The sequence below is a fragment of the Tachypleus tridentatus genome, chromosome 8 (assembly GCF_004210375.1).
Source record: "Tachypleus tridentatus isolate NWPU-2018 chromosome 8, ASM421037v1, whole genome shotgun sequence".
NCBI classification, from domain to species: Eukaryota; Metazoa; Arthropoda; class Merostomata; order Xiphosura; family Limulidae; genus Tachypleus; species Tachypleus tridentatus.
In genome coordinates, this window is record NC_134832.1 from 45,297,895 (window position 1) to 45,318,467 (window position 20,573).

A 20,573-nucleotide genomic window follows, 5' to 3' on the forward strand; every position below is an offset into this window, starting at 1 on the left:
GTTAACAAAGACAATGATAACTTTGAGAATTATCTGGCAGCTAAAGGTACAACATGCATGATATGCCCTTATATCATAACAATGAACAGGTGTTAGCTTGACAATTACAATGATGTACCAAGAAACCGTCCATCTACCAGTGTTAGTCCAACCTTTGTCTCTCGTCTGGGTATGATAAAAATAATAAATTTCTCTATAGATTAGTGCATAGTGATGTATTCGGATTGTGTATATTCTGTTAAGACAGGTTGTGAGTAAAATGACACTTATATTTAAGTAAGTAAAATTTTAATTATGCGTGTCACAAGTATGATATAAGTTCTGATTGGTCAGTGAGTCGGTCACTCTGAATTTGTTGAGTTACATATTTCACGTTTTTTCGTATATAATACCATTTTAGTTGAATTTAATTGCTAAAATTGGCATAAATATCTCCCAAGTTTCGGCAGTTTTTCTGCTATATAAAAGTCTGTCAATGAAGGAGTTCCCAGACGGGAGTTCCACGCTAGTCATAGAGTAAGTCAGACATACTAATATCTCTGCCAACATGCTTTTTAAGACGAAACGATCATCCACGTCAGTTAGGTCGCCAGTATCGCCGGTAATTGTCGACGGTCTACCGTCGAACCTCACGCTGCTTCAAGTCGCCACGTTCATCGCCCAAGCCAAGCCAGAGGCAACCATCGAACCGTCCAGGACCCGAATCCTACGCTTGGGCGGAATTCTCATCCAGCCCACCACTACCGCAGACCAAATTTATCTATGCCAGCCATGGAACACTGAATTTAAAGTAAGTTGTTCCCCTACCAAAAGTCCTGTCAGTCTTTACTCAGTACTCCTCAGGGGTGTCGATCCATCCATACAATCGGAAGAAATCAAACTAGCCATAGAATCTCAAATTCAGGCCAAGGTATATGCTGTACATCGAATTTTCTCCAGAAACACCAATCTACCTACGTACTTCATGAAGATAGTGACAACGTCGAAGTACAGTACAGTGCTGACTGTATTTTACGTGACGGATGTTACTACCATATATTTCACTTCAGAGCCGAATGCTCGCATCGCCGACCCTTCAATTCATGGTCACACAAAGTACCCAGACAATATGAACAACCAACGGACTACTTTCAACAAGAAATCACGGAAATACCGCCGAGTTCAGAACCAGCTAGAAAGAACACGAATGTAGATACAGGCAGCTCGACCCCGAAGACGACAACTCCCACTGGTAACAACACGACAAGATTTGACAATCCAAGGAAGAAAAGTGATAGATCATGCCAGACTTCAGTTCCAGTTTCACGAAGTTCAACTACCAGCCAGACTCAGACCATTCACAAGATAACTATCGACGCGTCAGTTCAAACAGAAAAACAAACTACCATCACTCAGAAAACACAAACCAAAATTACAAGAAAAAACAAAGCATCTCAGATCAACGACGAACAATTCACCGAAGAACAGCCAGTTGTTTCACCACCAAGACCACGTTTTTCTGTATCAGCAATGGGCTTCAGGTGTGAACGCAAGTTCAACTTGCAGTTCCTTCCCGATCTACAAGATCGAAGCTAGCAATTTTTCTAGTCACCTGACATCCAGCCTCATATATACCACTGCCATAATCCACCAGTTTTCTTTATATTCCTGTGTTTCTTCCCAGCTACTTCCGGGCATGGTCTGGGTAGATATTTCAGCGCCCAGACCGTGAAAGTGGGTTTTCTCGGGGTACTCCTGTTTCTCCCACAACTAAAACTCTGGCATTGGATCTGTATATCCCAGCCAAGGCAACATTCTTGCCTAGTCCTGAAAAGAGCCGTTTTGTCAGTTACAGATAACTCTGAATCAACCCGCCAGCCGCCAGGTCATTCTGACCACGGGCTGGCTCACTTCCCTTATGTCGCCCTCGTCCAGTTATCCCTTCTTTCGTGTCACTCTTACATACCCCACCTCACTTCTTCACCTTAAAACTTCAAAACAAAATAAAGGCAAAAACCCAATGGAAATTTCAATAATTTTTCACGTGAGTGGACGAAGAGAAACCACAACGTTCCTGACCACCCCAGTTGGAGAGAGAATTCCTCAGATTTCTCTCTCTCTAAACTTGCGTTTGAGTTCCCAGACCAGATTGGGCAAGGCGTTATTTGTGTGTGACACAACATCATTACGACGTTAAGCTACGTTGGATCCAAACAAGAAACTCGGAAAATTCCTGTGAAAAATAAGTCAAAATTTAGCGCAGTTTTTTTTTTTTGCTTAATAAAAAGCCTTTTTTAAACAACTTTAAGATATCAATTACCTGTAGGGAACTTTTAGTAGGACGACTTTCTCTCAGAAGAAGAACAAGTATGTAAGTAATTACATATTCGTCGTATGTTTTAATCTTTTATCCAAAAAACATCAATATTAGCATGTTTACACTATTTAGGTAAAAGTGATATTACTCACTATAGGTTTTGGTTTCCAGAAGCTAGAAAGCCCTTTTTTATGTTTGTTTACATGCGGGAAAGTTGCAAATGCATATTGGAGGATTCAAATTTGGTATGTTTTGGCATCTCGTAGTTTTTTACCTTTATACTGCTTAATTATGATCATGCTTATCCATCTTGGAAACGATGTTCTTGCCATAACAGTTTTAAGTATAATATTTATTCAAAAATACTTATTATATTTGATATTGTTTTTTATTATGTTATGTTTATTTACTAGATTTTTGAAATGAATATTTATCACAGAATTTGAAAAAGTATGAAAGTTATTTAGTATTAACAACATACGCACTGAAAGCTACTGACATATTCTGTTCGAAATGCAACTATTTTACGACTGAGTAAATAGTAGTTATACGTTTTTACAGGAAATGTTTTAACTGAAATTTAAGTTTGTACTCTAGTAATGTTTTTTATCAGATATCTGAAGTTATCACTTGACAGATTGCATTTTATAAACGTGGCTATTTCAGAACATGTGATAAATATCAGTAGTAAAAAACAAGAAAACCGTGTAGAAGTGAATGTGCGTAACTGTGTCATGGTTACAAAGGTACTCGAATTTGTAGTATAGTAGACTTGTAACGCGAAGCCTTTGTTCAGTTCACTGTTTTATAGCGGGAAGTTTAATTTGAACAAATTGGAGTAATAACTAATATCTCTTTTTATTTCAGTTGAATGGATTTTTGTGCATAATTTTCGTATTACTAACAAATGTTAGGCTTACATAAAACACAATTACTAAACTTAATCAATATGAATCACATTGATCTACTTTAAATAGAGAACAGATTCAGTGATTGATTGGAGAATTCAAAATTATTTATTAACTGAAGTATTATGCCATTATTTCTAACAATTGTTAGAGTAGTTAAGTGTTAGTCTTGATAAAAATTTAAAAGGTCTGTTTACCTTAATTAATAATAAATAATACAAATAACTTGATTTTTGTATCTTGGGACGGCTGGTTTGGGTATTAACACTTTTACTAATAAAGCAGAGAACAACGTGAAGGTGACCTAAGAAGGACGAAACGTTGTTCTCTGCTTTGTCATAAAATTGTTAATACCTATACCAGCTGTCCTGAGATACATTTTTACTTAAAAAGTGGGTTTCTCGTCATCACGAATAATTTGATTTTTGTGTGCAGTTGTTGTAATTTTTTCTTATAAATACATTGTTACTGAGATGAAGGCACAATAAAATGATAAAATTGAATTATTGTCTAATGACTTTCAGTCTTATGAGTCATTTTGAGAAATGAAAATGAAGTTAACTGACCAAATTAGGAATTAAAGCCTTATAATAATAGTAATTTTATTTTCATCAGGTGTCTGAATGGTTTAAGCATTAATTTATAAGTGATTTATCGTACCTAACAACTTTATATGTTATATGTGAACTGAGCACTAAACATGTTTGTGAGACCTCCTTAGAAGCTAATTTATTTTGTTGTTTATTAAACTGTGCATATATAGAGTATCTCACCTCAATATTCTAGCAGTACTTATGTATATGTGATATACTTACCTATGAGAAAGGTTTTACTATTGGCATTTTTGTTTTTTTCAGGTTGATATTTGGGATTAAGTAGTAATTATGAGCCTGAAGCATAATGTACCAGTGAGTCTTCAAAATAGCTGTGATGTTGGAAGTAAATCAGGTATTTGCCAGACTGATTATAAGAAGTCTGGAGTGATTATGTCTGCAGCAAAAGGTGGCTGTATATATGCTCCATGTACATTTTCTAGTTGTGTTGGATTGTCTTTTAATGATGAGCATATCTCACATGTCTCTAGAAAATTGTCTGTTTTGGTTTCATCTGATAGCCAACTTCAGAATAATGCACAAATATCTGGATCTGACTTAAAAGCTTTGAAGAATGTTGATGAACATGAAGCAAACAGCTCGTCTAAACTGAAACCTGAACCAACAAGAGTGCATGATTTACTTAAAAGAAAACATTCGTTATCAAAAATAAGAAAGAAAAGCATTTTTTGCAGTACATTGGCTCATGATCTTAAATATTTTGATTTTGATAATGAGGAGGAACTTGTGGGACCTCAAACTAAGCAATATTTTGTGTATAGAACTAGTAATCAACCATCTGCTATTTCTTCATTTTCTAAATTATACAATGGGAAAGAACCAGCCAATAACTGCAGTTTAAATCAGGTAGGATTAAATAAATTAAGAGTGGTTTCAGTTACAGACAGAAGTGTGAATAAGTTAAGTGAGGGTAATGCTGTTCAATTTTTAACTAATCAGGATACAGCTTTGAGTTCAAGTATAACAAATAATGGTGATAATGAGAACTGGGCAGGGACTACTAGAGAGCCTAGTAAAAATAAAAAGAATGCTGAAAATGTTTGTGAAGGACTAGAAAAGCAACAGTTCCAACAACAAGTAGGTTATATTTGCAGTCTACAGAATTTACAAGAATGTGCAAGGTTTCCAAGAACTATGGGACGGGTATGTATGAACGAATTTGTATTCTAGACCTGGGACACATCTAAGATTAAATTATTTTTGATAAAGCTTATTTCATAATATTTTTGAATCTTAAAGTAAAGATTAAACAGAAATATAATTATTTGATTATATTTCTGACCATCCTAATATGATGACAATGATTAGCAACTATATACAACCATTGAAATAGTTCACACTATCTTGCAACAGATTTTAGCAAAAAATTTCGAACTTTATCACAAATTTTTTCAAAACTCTGTATGCTTTTAGATTGGTTATATGCATTTTTTTTCAGGTTTTTGTAGAATTAGATTAATTTTTTTTTCTTACATTGTCTTCTTACCAGTTGTAAGATATTTTTTATAAAGGACTATTCAAGAATTTGCATGGTAAAGTTGGTAGAGTTGTTTACATATTCCAAAGCATGTTTACCTTTTTACCTACTACAGCTATTACTTGACCTTAATGCCAGCAGAGTTAATTATTATTGGAAATACATCACTAATTTAAGAAAATGTTAACTTTTATTGTATAGTCATAGATTCAGAAAACATCATTGTTTCCAACAGTCTGGAAAGAGATGGCACTAAACTGAATAGGAAGAATCATATAAAAGGTTACTCAATAATTAAGAGGTGTCTGATAAGTTGAGTGAGGTATTTGGGCTTGAAAAAAGGTGTAAAAGTTAACATTTTGAATTTTCCAAATTTGTCTTGCATATTCCATAGCATAACTAAGTTCCAGTCAGAAACATTGCACAATTTGAACCTTGCCAATGGTTTAAATGGCTCTGAGAAGACTATCCTTACATTTATTTTACAGGTTCTATTTTCCAGAAAGTTGGATAGCCAGCAAATAATTCCCAGGGGTAGTTTCATTTCTGTCATACGGTATCTTAATCCGTTATGCGACACTGAATCGGAAGTTTTTTTTCAATATTGACAAAGCAGCCGACAGTGCATTCATTTTTATTGAAACTAACTAGTATTGTTCCTATTAATCTTACCAGATGATCTGTGGTCTGTCTAAGTTTTCTAAATTCATTTTGAACTTCTGGTAGTTTTAAAGTTACTTCTAAGAAATTTGAAAGTCTATTACTAATTATTATTTCGAGAATTTTCCAATGCTGTTTGGTTTATTTGCATGCTTTTCTTTTTTGTGGAACATAAAAACTATTGCTTGTTATAAAATATTATGTTCAGGATATTGTGTTTGGAAATGAGAACAAAAGATGTAATGATGTATTTTGTACTTAAGAAAGAATTAATTGTTCATGTTTCTCAAAGTGGGATCAGAGAAGGGCAGATAAAGGTTGTTGATGGTCTGAGATTTTCAGTTTTGTATTCATAAAAATAAATTTCTTTAAAAAGACATTTTTTATTGGGATAAGTGGAACAGCATAGAGTTCTTTTAAATACAATATGTACATGGTAAAGAAAATGAAAGTTTAGATCTTGTGTCATATATACTTTAAATTAAAGATTTTAAAGTGTGTTCAAGTCAAATGGATTATCCTAAGAGGAATGGGGGAAGTTTACTGATTGACAAGAGATTTATTGAGTTACTCATTACAGTTTTTATAAACTGATTTTTTTAACAATAAAATATGATTAGGCATTGTAAAATACAAATGAAAAATACTTATTATAATACAAATATAATGTGTATACTTGCTTGTACTCTAGACTGTCCATATTATTGAATAATACTACATTATGAGAAAAAGGTTGAAGATAGCTTAAATTCCTATTGTCTTTTCAACATGTTTTCTATATGTACAGCACAGTTTCTTATTTGTGAGATATTACAAGTTAGGTAACTCTGTCATGTTTGAAAAACTTTTATTAAACAATATTTTTTTCAAAAATTTTGAAGTTAGATTAATGTTCCTTGTAATTACAAGGAAAGGTATTGATAATACTGCTGTAACATTTTATTGAATATTGATAATACTGCTGGAACATTGTTATTGTATTGATGATACCTCTGTAACATTGTTATTGAATATTGATAATACTGCTGGAACATTGTTATTGAATATTGATAATACTGCTGGAACATTGTTATTGAATATTGATAATACTGCTGTAACATTGTTATTGAATATTGATAATACTGCTGTAACATTGTTATTACATTAGGCTTATTCTTTCTTAAATTATTTGGTAAAAATAAACTAATTTCTAGTCCAAATAATAATAAATTGCCTTTATTTATTCATTAACCTACAGGCTGTCATTCCATGTACACAGTTGTACTTGTAAGTCTAATTTCAGTGTAACATATTTACATTTCACAAAAATTTGTTTATTAGTGATAATATGACTGATGTATAAATAAGGTTATTAATACAGTTTCATGGCTAATTGATTTAGCTGAATATATGAGATAACTGAGACTGATCCAAATATTCAATTTTTAACCCTTTGCCAACTGAAAAATGACTGAATGCTTCACTGATTCTCATTTATAATGTAGCCTTGTTTCTAGACATCTTGCAGTCAAATTAAGTTTATCGTAAACTTATAAATTAGAAATTTTTATCTTCCCAGTGCAACACTCATTAGAAAGTTTTCAATTTATGACTAGTATACGTAGCATACTTCTCTTGATAGACATTACTTCCATGTGGTCTTTATTTGTATGCTTATTTAACACATGGCCTTCCACAGCTTGAGTGACTGAATGTTTCACTGATTCTTATATTTATAATGTAGCATTCTTTCTAGACAATTTGCAATCTCTTGAAGACAAGCATTTGTGAACATTCTTGATATTTTAGGAATACTTTTATAAATTTATTTGTTGTTAATGTTGTGCACTTTCTAGTTAACATCTAAATGAAAGTACTTAAGTTCTAGCCCCTAACAGAAGAAGACATATGTATATATGGTAAAACAAAAAATTTGTACTGCCCTGTATTGTCATACCTAGTGGATATGCAAGCTACAGCACCTTAGTGCATTTATATTTTTTCATAGCATAAATGCATTTGTAAATGTAAAAATAGTGTATTGGTGCATTTTGTTTAATAATGCCACTTTACTAAAGTCACTGAATTCTATAATTAAAATATCTCTAAGTATTCCAATAAGTGGCAATTTTCATATTGGATTACGTAAAGAATCAATGACTTGAACCAAATTGGTTTTGTCTGACAACAGAACAATCTTTCAAAACATTTTTTCAGTTTTACTAAATTAGGCTATGAGTAACAAGTCATTGAGTTGTAGAACAGTGTAATAAGTTTAATAAATATTGATGTTGCATGTGCGAATTTCGTCTGAACTTTGAGACACTAAGAAAACTTTATAGCTTTAGAAAAGAAATAAAATGTAAAAGTTTGTCAAACAGATGATAATAATGATATAGTATTAACATTTATGTGTATGCCACATTGTGTTACATTTTATCAAAATTGAAATCACAATCAGAGTTGATATTTTATAATAAAAGAAACTGTTATAATAGTAAAAAAGATTAAACTTGATCATTTACATTTATTTAAACTTTCATGACTTCCTTTCAAGAACTTATTGTTCTACTGTTTAAACAGGAATTTTAATGAAACAATTTTGACAGGGTTTGTTAAAATGACGTGACTGTTGTTACATGCTTTAAACCAGTATATATATATTTTCAGTTGTTTTAAAAATATTTTAAAAGAGACGTATTTATTTTCAAGAGTGTAGCAATATGTTTTTCAAATGTTATGTATGTGTGTGGATTTATAAGTTACTTTTTGTTTCCTTAGGTCTGGCTTGTCCATGGTCTGCTTAAGGCATATGGATTATTAGAGTGTGTGAAAGTTATACCCTGTCAAGTTGCCACATTAGAAGACTTGAAGATGTTTCATTCAGAAGAGTATGTAGCTTTTTTGTCAAGGGTGAATATGCTGAGTGATATTGAGAGAGAGGACTTGCTTGAGGAAGCATCACAGTTTGGTTTGGGTAAGACAAAACTTAAGATGTATCCTATACTTTTTGCTTGAACTACAAAGAAACAGATGGGAGGGCAAAAGTGAATTCTTTTTACTTTCCAAATTAAAATTTGTTTCTACTTTACCCACATTCATTTGATTTCAAGTGCAAAGTTTAAAATTTTTAAAAAACAGTTAATGAAGATTTTATCATTAAAGGCAAAAATGTTTATAAGGAAATGCTTTATTTGCTTATCTGATCATTTCTTATGCTTACACCTATCAAGATATTTTTCATAGTTGCACATTGTGTAAGTAATTTTATGTATAATAGTGTGTTATAATTTGTAAAGAATGAATATATAGACTTGCTACAAGATTGTTAACTTCATTACTCTATCCAGGTTGCATTATTTGATCAACTGTGAAACTATATATAATTCTGAATTTACTAAGTAAATCTTAACAAAATTTGGTAAGCTTTTAGTGAGCATTACAAGTCCCCTGTACACAAAAAATAATAATTTGTAATAAAGTATTTTTACTTAAAATATGTCTTAAAATTTTTCTCTGCATGTTTGTCAAGAGAAAAATTAATTTACCTTTCAAATGTGCATTGTAAAACAAATAATACAGAAAATTAAGTGTACTTCTCTGATGTTTCTCCATCTTTATGAGTTAGCAACAAATATGCCTAAAAATGCCAACACTACATCAGCATTTCACCTTCTCTGACACATGAGGAAAATGGATCAAAAGTAGTTGGAAGTATATCTGTTGTATCATGAAATGCTCCTTCATACACAAGTTAAAGAACTGTATAATACAAATCATTTATGAAACTGTTGATAGGTTCTGTAACTAGGGCCTTTTCCACAAAGTATCACCTGAAGGTGGGACATCAATCGTGTTTTGGATGTACCAAATCAAAACTTTAAAAAAATTTAAATTTTGTACATATGAAATATGAACTACAAGCAGTTGAGATATATACTACTTGCATACTGCAACAACAACTATAAATATTGTGCTACTTTCTCCAGTTTACATTGTACATGTTTGTCATGTCAGTAAGAATTCAAGTTTCATGTGTATATCATTAACTCTTTTATATATGGGCTGTTACTATTTCATTTACTCTCCACATATCGGCTTGGTCATCTTAACTACCATGTAACCAAGAAAATATATATACTATAACTTTTAATATAGTAAGCATGTCTTCAAAAAAATTTTACATGCTTTGTTATGACTACAAGTCTGTTATATATTAAAAAATTATTTTTAATAAAGGTCTAGTATGAGAAAAAATTACAATTGTTTATCCCAAGCAGCCTCAGGTTCATAACTATTTACATTTATTTTCATTCAATTTTATTGCTCTCCAAATGGCATTTGACTATTAAACCTCCATAAAAAGATATAAATCACCCAGCAAATGCACAGCTTGAGTTATGGTAAACAAAGAATTGAATTATGTAATTCATGTGCAAGTTTGTGTGCATACCTGATAAATTTTATTTAAATGTGTTTCACTTATATTTTGTATCTGACTTAGGCTTCTTCTTCTCCCATTTTGATTACTTTCCTAACAATCAAGTATACATTAAAACAAAACACATCAAGAAATCTGGTAATTAAAGCTGGCTTTTATTTTTTTATATTTTTGCTTTTGACCTTCAATAAAACAACCCTGCCCCCTTCATAGATGCTTTTACTTAAGAAAAAAAGTTACTTTATTTTCACACTGTTGATTTATAATATTATTTTTGCAATATTGTATTGTTTTTAAATATTTTGTTTATAACATACTGTTTACTTGTACAAGTAAAAAATATTCTGTTAATCATTGACATTTCATTCAGTGTGATCCTTGGGCCTCATGAACACTTGAAAGATTTTGAATGTCCGGTTGCAATGTGGTCAGTGATGAGCAAAGATCACTTCTCTTGACAGCATCAAGGTGGTTATGTATTTTTTATAGCAAATAAGTTGCCCAACTAAAACCAGACTCAACCAGATAAGATATAGGAAAAGCTAGAAATTACTCTTTGCCTTCTTTCAGTGTTGTGGAAACTTATAAGCTATTTCACTACTTATCCAAAAATAATGTTTGTCACATTGAAATCTAGCTTTAGCTGTTATATCACTATGCAGTTCAATGAGACATTCTTGTAATGTGATGTCATCATCAACAGCACTCACCCTGAATGGATCCACCACCCAATATGGAATATTCATATCCAGGAGGTCGCTGAACCGAACTTGCATATCACCATACAAATGCTTCAACAAATTTTATAATGCTACATGAAATTGAACATTTACAAGAGCTGTGGGAAGAAAAATTTATGCCTTTTTTCCACCTAAGAAAAGGATACTGACAAAGTTTCATTGCATAATGTTTCATATGTTTGCAACATCAAGGGAAAATATGTGTATGATGGAGCTAAAAAATTATGAGCCTAGGAACAGTTTGTGTTCTCCACACATTGAGTTGATTTTTTTCTTTTCAATAAAATATTTTGTTTTGAAATATATTAATTTCTCCTTGCATATTCAGACAAATGTTTAAAAATAGTATCCATCCCAAAGAACTTTATGAATCTAGAGTTAACATCTTTTGAGGGGAAAAAATTCAAAATTATCAGTACCACAGGTCTTATGGTTAGTATGGCAAAAAGCCATCACGCAGATTAAGGGCCCTTGTTTTTTTACAAAATCCACAATATTGATATTTTAAATGAAAAAAAAAAAAATAGTAGTTACCAAAATGATGACTTGCACTTCCTTACCCAAAATCACCCCTGACTTTCAGATCATATTGATCTACTCATCTACTGCATGACACAAGTATTCTCTCCCTTTTGATACAAAATTGGAGAAGTTAGCATTATATGTTTGTTGCTGTTCAGTAACACTTCTCATTCTTAAATCTTGTTGAGGCTTAGAGAGGAAACAAGAACATGATGCAACAATCAGGCTCATCATTGTTGAAATGGTGAGCTTACCAATAACATTTTCAATGTTTAAGTTTAACAATAACAATGATAAAAAAATAGTGAATAGAACAATTTTTAAAACTTTATTTTTATAAACTTTCTGTTTCCATTTTAGACCCACTGGCTACAATTGTGAACAATGTATACACAATTAATGTACATTGTACATTTTTCAGCACTGAGTGAGAATAAACTGATGATATGGTAGCATTTGCACTTGAACGCTTGGTTGATGGAGTGGCACACCGCACAACAGTAGTTGAGAATCAGAGAAAAATATTAATAGATATCAGACAAACATTTTGGTTGTTACTTGAGTTCTAGTCACATCTGGTAACTTCTGAGCTGTGGGGGATATGGAGAGAAGGGAATTTTTGAATCAATTTGAAATTTGAAGTATTTTATTCAGGCAGCAAAGTTTTGGTGGCACACTCACAATTTGCTGTGGCCTCTTGGGGGGGCAGTATGGTCCATGTTGAGAACTACTATAATAAATAATTCAAAACCAATCATGTTAAAGTTTGTTCATAAATATTTTTATATTTGGCTACATATCTTGAGGTTTGAGCACTTAACTCAAGCCGCTCTGCTTTTAATCTAAATTTTTCAGGGTATGATTGTCCTCTGGTACCACGTTTGTTGGATCTAGTAGCCCAGGTGGCAGGAGCAACCCTGACAGCAGCTCAAGCCTTACTTGATGGAAAATGCCAGATTGCTTTCAACTGGACTGGAGGTTGGCATCATGCTAAGAGGTAGGTGTACAAGTGTTTGGATATTCAAAAAGATATCCATGTAGCTTTTAAATATGCATCTTGGTACACAGAGAATATATCAGTCACTAAAATAAAATGGATAAAAATAACCAAGTTATCTGACCTTTAACCTGTAAATAAGTTAAATAATTTCTATTGTGTTTCGGAGCACTAAATCTGATTAACACAAGCCAAGCAATTCTTCTTAACTAATGGTTTCCAATAGCAAAATGTAATGCATAATTATAAGACTTAATGCAGAGAAGAATCTGAATCTGTTCCTTTTACTTATTATAAACATGTACATAAGTTATGTGAAGTTGAATAGCAAATAACTTCAAAAGTGAGAGGGAAGGGTCATCTCTGGAAGGTTTGATCAATTTATTGATATCTTGGTAAATAAAGAAGCTAAGAGGTTTACACTTTAAATTATTTCATATAAATATATATAGTTTGTGTTTCTTATTGATTCCAAACTCAAGCTTTCTATTTTATAAGTTATAAAATCTTGGAGTTCAGCTACCTCATATAATGCAGAGAAATAATGATTAAGATTTCTCTTTTTTGTTGTTGAAAATAAGTTGTTAAAACTTTGATTATATTAACACTTCAATAATGAACTATGCTATCCTTCCATGTTTATGGATATTCATACCTTAATAATAAATTGTTTAATTAAATTTTGAATATAGCACTATAAGGTCATGGCAAGTGCACTTTGACCAGGTTAATGCAGCACTTGGTCACACTAATACATCTTACTTTTTTATGTTATGAATTATCAAAATTCAAAATGATCACAGTTATTTCATCATTCATAATTAATTTTCAATTGTAACATTGCTTCCACTTGTTTTTGGCAAATACTTTGGTATTGTAAGCTAGAGGCAGGCTTTAAGTCTATAATTTCATAAAAAAGTATTTTAAAAATCTACAGTCACCTCTCGTACGAGAATTGTGACATTTGCTCTATAGGTTTTCCCTCTCCTCTCTTTATTTTCCACTCCTATTAGAAATATAGATGTAAATTACTGATTATAATACAGATATTACTCGGGTAAAGCCTATGTTTTATAGCCTCGAATGTTATTTGTTGACAGAGTAAATTAACAGGAAAATCAGACCCATTGCTGTACTGATCCTTCACATATTTTATCTCACAGATTGACAATAGTCCTCTTTGATGCTTTCTACTGTATTATAACAAAAGAAAGCTATAATTTTAATCTATTTTATCATTCAGTTTAAAATTTATTCTCATAAGAATTGCAGTGACAAATTTAGCTAAATTTTTAAAAGGCTTTCATTTTCTTATCTCATACTTAGAATGCCAGAAAAATCATGATAGTTATAGGGAATTGTGTGATTTTTGCTGGTTATTATTCTGTGTTAGTAGATGCAGTATTTAACTAAATAAAAAATTTATTGTTGTCTTACCATTAATACAAAAAGTAAGTTTATTTTTCATCATGACTTGACAGCAGAAAAAAAAGGCTTGGGGAATTACTTTATATCTTGTTTTTTATGTGTATTCTTTAGTTATTATTATTATAAAAGTAGCTAAAATGTAAAACATAAATATTTTTTTACAAGGTGTGCTCACAAATAACTTACTTAATTTAGCTCAGTAACACGGTCTCATTTTTTTTGTTTCCAAATAAAAACTTTACAGTGGCAAGGAAGAAATAATTTTTAATACATATTTGTTTGTTTCATTCTGTACAAGTTTCTTAAGAAATTCAACTGAAGAAATTTGTTTGTGAAGTTGGATTTATGTCAGCATTTTAATATCTACTGTGTTTTGTATCAAGAGATGAAGCTGCAGGGTTTTGTTACATAAATGATGTTGTACTTGGTATTCTCCGTCTTCGAAAAAAATTTCAAAGGATTCTTTATGTTGACCTAGATCTTCATCATGGTGATGGTAAGTTAGAATGTGATAGTTTCGTTTAGGCCTATAAGGAGTAAATACTGTTTTATTAGTCATTAACATAGTAAAGTAAAAATATGTATTCAGCATTAGATAGGCCATTACAGATGGTATTCTCAGCTGGTTAGGTCTTTAAGATATTTGACTATTAAATATAAAAGTTTTACCTGCTGTGGAAAACCTACATGTAACTAGAACTTATGAAAAATTCAATGCAAAGTAAAACAAAACTAGTATTTGACTAATTGTTTTCAAAAAGGCAGTGTTTTTTTTCCTTTTTCTTTTACTATTATGATTTACTAGTTGGTTGAAGTACTTGTGTTGATACTGTTGATACTGAGGCACATTCTGACTAGATTAAACTGAGAGCTGTGTGAAACGTATTACTAAGCTCCAACATTATATTCAGAACTTATTGTACAGATGATACACAAGGTGAAGAAAATACATAGAATTTCTTCTGGTCATACAGTTCTAAAGAAGAATACTTTGTTTATGGTTTTTGTAACTTAATCACTGACATCTTATAAGTATTATTTCTCATTATGTGTAAATTATTTTCAGGATATTCTGTATGTATATAGTATGTGTTTATTTTAATTAAATGTAAGTTTGTAAGTTGAGTTTCATATTTAGGAGTGGAAGAAGCTTTTATGTACACATCAAAGGTTATGTGTTTATCATTTCACAAGTATTGTGAAGGATTTTTCCCAGGTGAGTTTTCTTTGTTGTTTCATTGTAACACCTTTATAAAGAAAGGAATTTTTTTCACATTAACATATGTAAAAAATGTCACATTTCAGTAGTTTTCCAATTGAATATTAGAATGAAATAAATTTTAAAATTTAAAGTTTTTATTGGTTCTCTCTACATAAACTATTAAAATATTTTAACACTTATAAATTTTTGTGTTGTCTCCTAATTTTGACAATAATCTGGCAGTAAATGGGACTTTGAAACATTGTTTAAGAACTAGTCTATGAAAACTTTTTGCAGCTCATCAAATATTTACAGTTGTTTGTTTTTTAAGAGATACTGGTAATTAATTCTGGTGTTATTCCAGAGTTGTATTGAGCAATCATCTTGGTGTACCAAAAAGGCATTATTTTATTTTTTAAAAACTAGACTAAAATTATTTAAGTTTGAAAATTGATACAGTATGCATGATGAAGTAGTGTACATATATTTGTTGAATATCCTTTTAAACAGTTCTTCAAAAGTGTTAGTATGTAATGTTTTGATAATTTATTGTTTTTCAGGTACAGGATCACTTTCTGATGTTGGTTTAGGTAAAGGTCGCTTTTATACAATAAATGTGCCCTTGAAAGATGGAATTCGAGATGGCCATTTTTGCTGGATTGTTGAAAGGTGTGTGTAATTATACTCTTAAACCACATTAACTCTTTTCACATGGGTTCAGTTAAATCAATGGCTTAATCAAATCATTTTGTTCATAAACATTTTTGTATTTGTTAGTTTCCCTACTGTAACATAGTAACTTCACAAAATTTGGTAGACTTTCAGTGAACATTAAAATATTATAATTTTTTATTTAAGTAAAATTGTAACATGAAACTACATTTGTTTATCCTAAATAGTTTTACACTTGTAACAGTATACATCTGTTTATATTTAAATTTTATTATTTGATTGCCATTTGAGCTGTGTCTAAATTAATTTCCAAGCCATAAAATTTGTAAATCATTTAACAGATTTGGAGATTGTTATTCTATCCAGTTACATAATGTATGGGCAACTAGCAAGCAAGCTTACTTGAAAAATGTTTATTATTATTCTTTATTTCATCTAACCTAAAATGTTTCTAATTTTTACATTTTAATTTATTTTATAATAATTAAAAAAGAACTTTCATGAAAAACAAAATTAAATACTTACCTGGGTCTTTTCTTTTTTGCTGTTGATTGTCATTTAAACCAACCTTTTTATACTAATGGTATAATTGCATTGAATAACTTATTTAATTCAATAATACAACTGAAAACACAGAATAATAACAAGCACAAAATAGACAAAGTTTCATAACTATCACTATTTTTGTGGCTTTCTATTTATGCAACATGTGGTATGTTGAATGCAGCATTGATTCAAAATAGATGTTTGTGATGTCAAAATACTAAGTCGATAGTTTTGTACAAATTACCAAGATTGACTGGCCAGAATATAAGATAAGAACATCATATATTTTCTATTTTTTGAGATATTGCTCGGGTACTGAATCAAACACAGTTATTCCACTCACCTCTTTCAATTTTTGGAAACTATCCATTATATACACCCCTCGGTGTGGATTCCTGTACGTGGTGAGGGGACCTCCCAGGGAAGGTTCTGTTCTATCTGGTTACCTTTTCTGGGATCAAAACATCCACCTACGTGTTTGTCGTGCGTGGCTACCCGTGAAGGGGAGGAGAGGATCCTGGTGGTTGAGGGGTCCAACCCTAACACACCACTTTGGCCTCGAATTCCTGTAGACGGGCGGCCTTTGGGTGACCCCTTGGGTCAATCGGCTGGTCCACTTGGGCTAGAGTCAACCAAGTACCAGTGTTGGAAGTTCTCAACGGGTGTTGTGGACATTGTGCCTGATGCTGGTGTTTGGGTATAGTTCTCACGAAACCCTGGCGTTGCTGCATTGTCCTTGCATGACTTTATAGTGCGTCCCCTTGTAGGGCTCCATGGTGGGTGGGGTCAGTGTGTACCGAAATTTTTTCCTTTTCCTATGGATCCTCCAAAAAAATTTAAATAAAATTGTAAAAAAACAGTCAATGGGTAGCGACCACGTCTTGAATACTCAGAACAGCAATCTTCAACATCAGTAACACACGCACCTCATTTTCTTATATTACATTCTCTTTGGAAAAACCTTTAGGGCAAATGTCCCCTTTTTTTATTCAAAAGGGACTAGAGGGACTTGCTGGCTCTCCAAAGTCAGTAAAGAAACTTCGATCTGGTGACATATTGGTTGAAACATCCACATCCCAACACAGTGAACTCCTCTTGAATTCAAAGGCAATTGGGGATATACCTATTGAGGTTACCCCCCATGCTACCTTGAATTCTTCACGAGGAGTTATTGTTGAAAGGGATTTGAAGAACGTTCCCGAGTCAGAGATTCTCGCTGGTCTCTCTGCTCAAGGAGTTTCTGCAGTGAGGCACATCTCCACTCGCAAAGATGGAGTTACACTGCCAACAAATACCCTCGTTTTAACATTTACTTCACCACGTGCACCTGCCACCATCAAGGCAGGTTATCTCATTTGCAGGGTTCGGCCATACATACCAAACCCTCTTCGATGTTTCCAATGTCAGAGATTCGGCCACTCAAAGACATCTTGTTGTGGCTCCCTGACATGTGCTCGTTGTGGAGGCAAGGACCACGATGCCTATGACTGTGACATGAACCCACATTGTGTAAACTGCAATGGTTCTCACCCCTCTTACTTTCGTTCTTGCTCAAAATGGTTGGAGGAAAAAGAGGTGCAGCGTTTGAAAACGACACATAACATTAGTTATCCTGAGGCTCGGAAATTGCTGCCCGCCACTCCATCTCGGACATATGCTGCTGCACTTCGTTCCACAACTACAGTGGGAGTGCAGACAGATCTCTCTGTGCCTCCAAGAGAATCGTTTTCAAAATAAATGAAAAGCCTTTTGACCTCCATGGTTAAAAAGGTTGATGAATCGACTTCTACACCCATCTCTGTTCCTCCCATACATTCCAACACACCTCAAGATCCACATCCTTTAGTTTCAAATACAGGCATTTCTTCTGATATATCTTTTTCTCCCACCCCAAGAGACAAAACAATTATTCGTTCGCGTCCTCAGTCACTGGATTCCCCTTCCAATAACAAAAACCTGCCCACCCGACCCAGAGCAGGATCCATGGAGGTTGATAGACCTCCTCCGACTAAAGACAGTAAAGAAAAAAAGACGTGGTTGTAAACCGAAGGTTTCTCCAGCCACTTCACCTACCCGTTCTTAAAAATGGCCACCTTGATACAGTGGAACTGTCGAGGTTTACGTTCTAATCTGGATGGTATCAAAACGCTGATTGCTTCCTACCATCCTATTTGTCTTTCTTTACAAGAAACATTTCTCAAAACTGCTGATACTGTCTCCATTCGGCAGTTTTCTCTGTACAGAAATGACAGGTTGTGTGATGGTTGAGTACATGGAGGGGTGGCACTGTTGGTTGATCAACACGTGCCCACCGTCTTTGTCACTCAACACACCCTTGGAGGCTGTAGCCATCCATGTTTCCTTGGGTCATACCATCACTGTTTGTTCTCTGTACCTGTCCCTTGGAGAGACATATGATCAATCAAATCTTGATGCTGTCGTTGAACACTTGCCATCTCCATTTCTAATCCTAGAGGATTTTAATGGACATCATCCCCTCTGGGGAAGTGCTATTAATAATGGGAGGGGCCGATCTGTAGAGCGGATGCTCTCCGATCACAATCTTTCTCTTTTCAGTACTGGTTCTTCCACTTACTTTCATGCACCTTGTCAGTCCTTTACCGCTATTGATCTCTCAGTTTGCTCCCCTTCATTATTCTCCCATTTTTCATGGAGGGTTGACAGTAATCCACTAGGCAGTGATCATTTTCCGATCCTTTTGAGAGAGACTGTCCGTGGTCGATGCCACCCTACCCGTGTGCCCCGGTGGAAGCTGGATCAGGCAGACTGGTCCATTTTCACTGCTCTTGCAGAACTTGATCTTGCCATCGTGAATCAGCCATCAATAGACGACTGTGTAGCAGCGGTAACTGACTGTATTACACATGCAGCTGCTCAGTGTATTCCTAAAACCTCGACACATTTTCCACGATATCCTCGTCCGTGGTGGAATCCTGCTTGCCACTTAGCACGGAAGGCTCAAAAGCGGGCTTGGGATACTTTTCGTAGATATCCCACACTTTCAAACCGGGTTGCTTTCTAACGGGCCCGTGCACATGCTAGGTGGGTAAGACGTGAAAGCCAGAAGGAATCTTGGATTAAGTTCACAGCCAGCATATCTTCTACCACCAGTTTGAAGATCATATGGGACAGGATTCGAAAGGTTAATGGGCACTACAATTCTGTCCTCCTCTCGATCTTACTCTCTGATGGTCAGGAGGTGACTGATGTTCGGAACATCGCTAACACTCTAGGTGAAAGCTTTTGCCAGGTATCTAGCACTTCTGTTTGTTCCTCCACCTTCCTGGCCATCAAGACTCGGGCAGAGCGATCACCTCTTTCCTTTCGAACTGACTGTTTCTTTGACTATAATTGTCCCTTTACCATGGTGGAACTAAAAATGGCCCTTCATCGGTCTGCCAGTACGTCTGTTGGACCTAATGATATTCATTATGACATGCTGCACCATCTATCTCCTGCTTCTCTTGATGTCCTTCTGATTGTTTTCAACTGGATCTGGCAGGAGAATGTTTTTCCTGATGCCTGGCGCCAGGCTATTATTTTACCTTTCTCTAAGCCAGGGAAAGATCCCAAGATTCCTTCAAACTACCGTCCAATTGCTTTGAGGAGCTGTCTCTGTAAGACATTAGAAAGGATGGTTAATGCTCTTCTTGTTTGGTTCCTTGAATCAAACAACCTTCTCTCGCCCACCCAGTGTGGGTTCCGTCGACAGCACTCCACCACAGACCACCTAATTTGTCTTGAAACATCTATCAGAGAAGCCTTTCTCAACCGCCAACATCTTGTATCAATATTCTATGACATAGAGAAGGCTTACGACACAACATGGAGGTATGGCGTTTTGCGAGACCTTCATACATAGGGGTTACGTGGCCATCTACCCATGTTTATTAAAAAATTTTTAATGGACAGGAGATTCCAAGTTTGTGTGGGTTCGACACTTTCCGTTCTTTTGTACAGTAACTTGGAGTCTCTCAAGGCTGTGTATTGAGTGTTACACTCTTCAGTATAAAGATAAATGCCATCACTGAACAACTCCCTCTCACTGTTGCGAATGGGCTGTATGTCGAC

The 20,573-nt window shown here is 33.7% G+C and overlaps 1 protein-coding gene across 9 annotated transcripts in view; it reads left to right on the top strand.

Annotated features, from left to right (window-relative positions):
- The first annotated feature begins 2,221 nt into the window (after positions 1–2,221).
- The window catches only part of LOC143222333 (histone deacetylase 8-like), a 32,940-nt gene continuing 14,588 nt past the window's right edge, over positions 2,222–20,573 (top strand). For 2 of the 9 annotated variants that reach the window (XM_076448748.1, XM_076448742.1), the window contains exons 1-7: positions 2,784–3,042; positions 4,062–4,961; positions 8,716–8,911; positions 12,493–12,634; positions 14,446–14,558; positions 15,201–15,278; positions 15,824–15,932. In XM_076448748.1, the coding sequence (XP_076304863.1) occupies positions 4,089–4,961; positions 8,716–8,911; positions 12,493–12,634; positions 14,446–14,558; positions 15,201–15,278; positions 15,824–15,932 (1,511 nt within the window). In that variant the 5' untranslated portion in view covers positions 2,784–3,042; positions 4,062–4,088. The other 7 variants (XM_076448747.1, XM_076448743.1, XM_076448745.1 and 4 more) reach the window with 7 other exon arrangements.